This window comes from Dromiciops gliroides, chromosome 4 (assembly GCF_019393635.1).
Source record: "Dromiciops gliroides isolate mDroGli1 chromosome 4, mDroGli1.pri, whole genome shotgun sequence".
Classification (NCBI taxonomy): Eukaryota; Metazoa; Chordata; class Mammalia; order Microbiotheria; family Microbiotheriidae; genus Dromiciops; species Dromiciops gliroides.
The window spans coordinates 283,182,334-283,184,894 of NC_057864.1; the positions used below are offsets into that span (position 1 = coordinate 283,182,334).

The window sequence follows — 2,561 nt, forward strand, 5'->3', positions numbered from 1 at the left end:
CACCCCCCCTCATGATCCTTAGCTGGTGCTGTCAGCACTGGGACTAAGTGGCTGTGTAATGCTATGTAGCATGGAACAGAGAGAGGGAGGGACCTTGGATTTCCAAGTTCAGACACTTGGGTTCAAACCCTCCCTGTCTGAACCCAGGCAGGTCAAACCTTTTAGTCCATGAACTCCTCTATAAAATGGACACAATGCTCAGTGTGCCCACCCTCAGAGGGATGTCCTGAGAACACTCTGCAGGCCTTCAAAAAGCACCACACAAAGGTGTGTCAGTATTGTGGGAGGTGACTGAAAGCTGAGCTGCAGTCCTCACCTCCCTGGGGCTGATGGCCAAGCATGTGCGGCAAGCATGGGTCTTGTTGTCTACCTTATACTCAGTCTAATCTAGGACATGTTACATGGTTGATGTTGGCACGTCCTTGCCTGTGAAGGATCCTGCTAAGAGCACTTGGTTCCTCTGCCAGAGTCCTGGACAACCTGCCCCACTCGGTCCTCCCTAGCTCTGACCGCTTCATCGCAGCTGCAGCAGGATCTGCTTTCTCTAGGGGTTGCGTCCTTCTTCCCAAATCCCAACTTTGGCATTTCCTTATCATGTGTCTGGAGGCAGGCCGAGCAGGGGGAAGCGAGTGGGGTTGGCAGAGAAGCACCAGGACAGAGACCCCCCCCCCACTAGCCCTCACAGCAAGGAGCCACATCCTTTCCTTTGCCCCCAGGTGCACCCACTACGCTGACAACGCTTTATTCTATATAAAAACACAGTCCCATGTGCCCTGCACCTCTCCCTCCTGAGAGTCCTGCAAGCCAGTCTCTCCTCCCTTAGAAAAGGGAGGCAGCCGCTCTGAGAGGCTGCACCGAGGTGACAGCCTGTGTCCTGCAGAGGGGCTCCTGCTCGGGCCGTCCCCGGTTAGTCGTCCTCCTCCGAGTCCTCCGATTCCTTGGAGGAGCTGTCACCAGATTCATCCTTCTCTGCGCTCTCTCCAACATGCTCGAACTTCCCGGACTCAGCCTGCCACAGGTACTTGATGGTAACTTTGAACTCTGCCATCTCGACCCCAAACAGCTTCAGGACTCGGGCCTGCTCAGGGGTCAGCACGTCACCCTCGTTACACACTTGGTAGTCGGAGGTCAGGGTCACCACACCTTTCTTGAGGGCAGTGGGCAGGCCGAGCTGCCTCAGCTGAGGCTCCATCGAATGGGGGAACTGATCCAGGGGACCCGCATCCAGGCTGACGGTGAAGGTCGCTTTGTTCCCAGCCCGGGCATAATCCATTTCTGTATACTTACTGAACCACTCATTCACTTCCTTCTTCGTTCTGTCGGTGAACAAGAGACCCACCTCACCCCTCAGCTTCTTGCTGACCTGGTGCAGGTTGTCCTTGTACTCCTCAGCGGCACCTCGGCCCAAAGCCACCATCATAACCTTCTTCTTTCCAAAGAAAATCCGGCTGTGTTTCCAGGCACTCCTGATATCCTTCAACTTGCTGTTCCTCATGTTTTCCACAGAGAAGATGAAAAGGTACTTGTACATGTCCACGCATTTTCGAAGCTCTTCTATCAGCTTCTGTTTGAGTTCTAGGCCCTTCTTGGTGGTCTTCGTTAAGGAGACCTTCTTGTCGCGTTTGGACTTAGGCATGATGCTCCCCACACGTGTAGCCTCCGGGCTGCGCCTTCTAGGACCCCGGCGTCGCGAGGGCTCTTGGGATGCGGACGGCCCACGTCGAGTGCCTGATTCCGGCTCCCGTCGCCTACCAGCTATATCTTAAGTAAAGGGGTGATGGGCATGGGAAAGAGTGAGGAAGGTACTGGAAAGGCTGTTGTTTAGTCATTTTTAATCATGTCTCACTGTGTAAAAAAACTTTTAGGGGTTTTCTTTGGCAAAGATACTAGAGTAGTTAACATTTCCTTCTCTAGCTCCTTTTACAGATAAGAAAAATGATGCAAAATGGATTAAGTGACTTGTCCATGCTCACACAACTAAGTGCAGTCAAATTTGAATTCAGGCCTTCCTGATTCCAGGCCTGGTCCTCTATCTACTTCACCACCTAGCCACCATATTGGGAGAGCAAGAGAAGACATACTCTAAAGTTACAGCATCATGGCTAAAATAATTTGAATATAGCTTTGTCAAATGGACAGCTTGGTGTTGTAGTGAATAGAGCACTGTGTTAGAGTCAGGAAGATCTGGGTTCAAATATGGCCTCAGACACTTATTAGCTATGTGACTCTGGGTGAATTGTTTAACCGTGTTTGCCTCTATTTTCTCTTCTGTAACATGAGCTGGAGAAGGAAATGGCAAATGACTCCAGTATGTTTGACAAGAAAACTCCAAATGGGGTCACAGAGTTGGATAGAACTAAAAAGGATTGAATAATACTCTAAAATATTTTAATTTTTTCCTGGGTACATGCAAAGATAGTTCTCAACCTTTGTTCATACAAGCTTTCCAATTTCAGATCCTTCTCCCTCCCTCCCCTCCCACCCCCATCCCCTAGATAGCAGGCAATCTGATATACACATAATAACATTAAACATATTTCTGCATTAGCCATGCTATAAGA

At 50.1% G+C, this 2,561-nt stretch overlaps 1 protein-coding gene across 1 annotated transcript; it reads right to left on the reverse strand.

The window, feature by feature from the left end:
• Window positions 1-392: 392 nt before the first annotated feature.
• Window positions 393-1,702, reverse strand: LOC122753827 (mRNA turnover protein 4 homolog). The gene has a single exon (XM_044001556.1). It carries the CDS (start codon window positions 1,634-1,636, stop codon window positions 908-910), a length of 729 nt encoding a protein of 242 aa, XP_043857491.1. The 5' UTR covers window positions 1,637-1,702; the 3' UTR covers window positions 393-907.
• Window positions 1,703-2,561: the final 859 nt, after the last annotated feature.

Excerpts from the sequence above, each read along its gene's own strand:
- LOC122753827 (XM_044001556.1), bottom strand. The coding sequence starts at position 1,636 with ATGCCTAAGTCCAAACGCGACAAGAAGGTCTCCTTAACGAAGACCACC.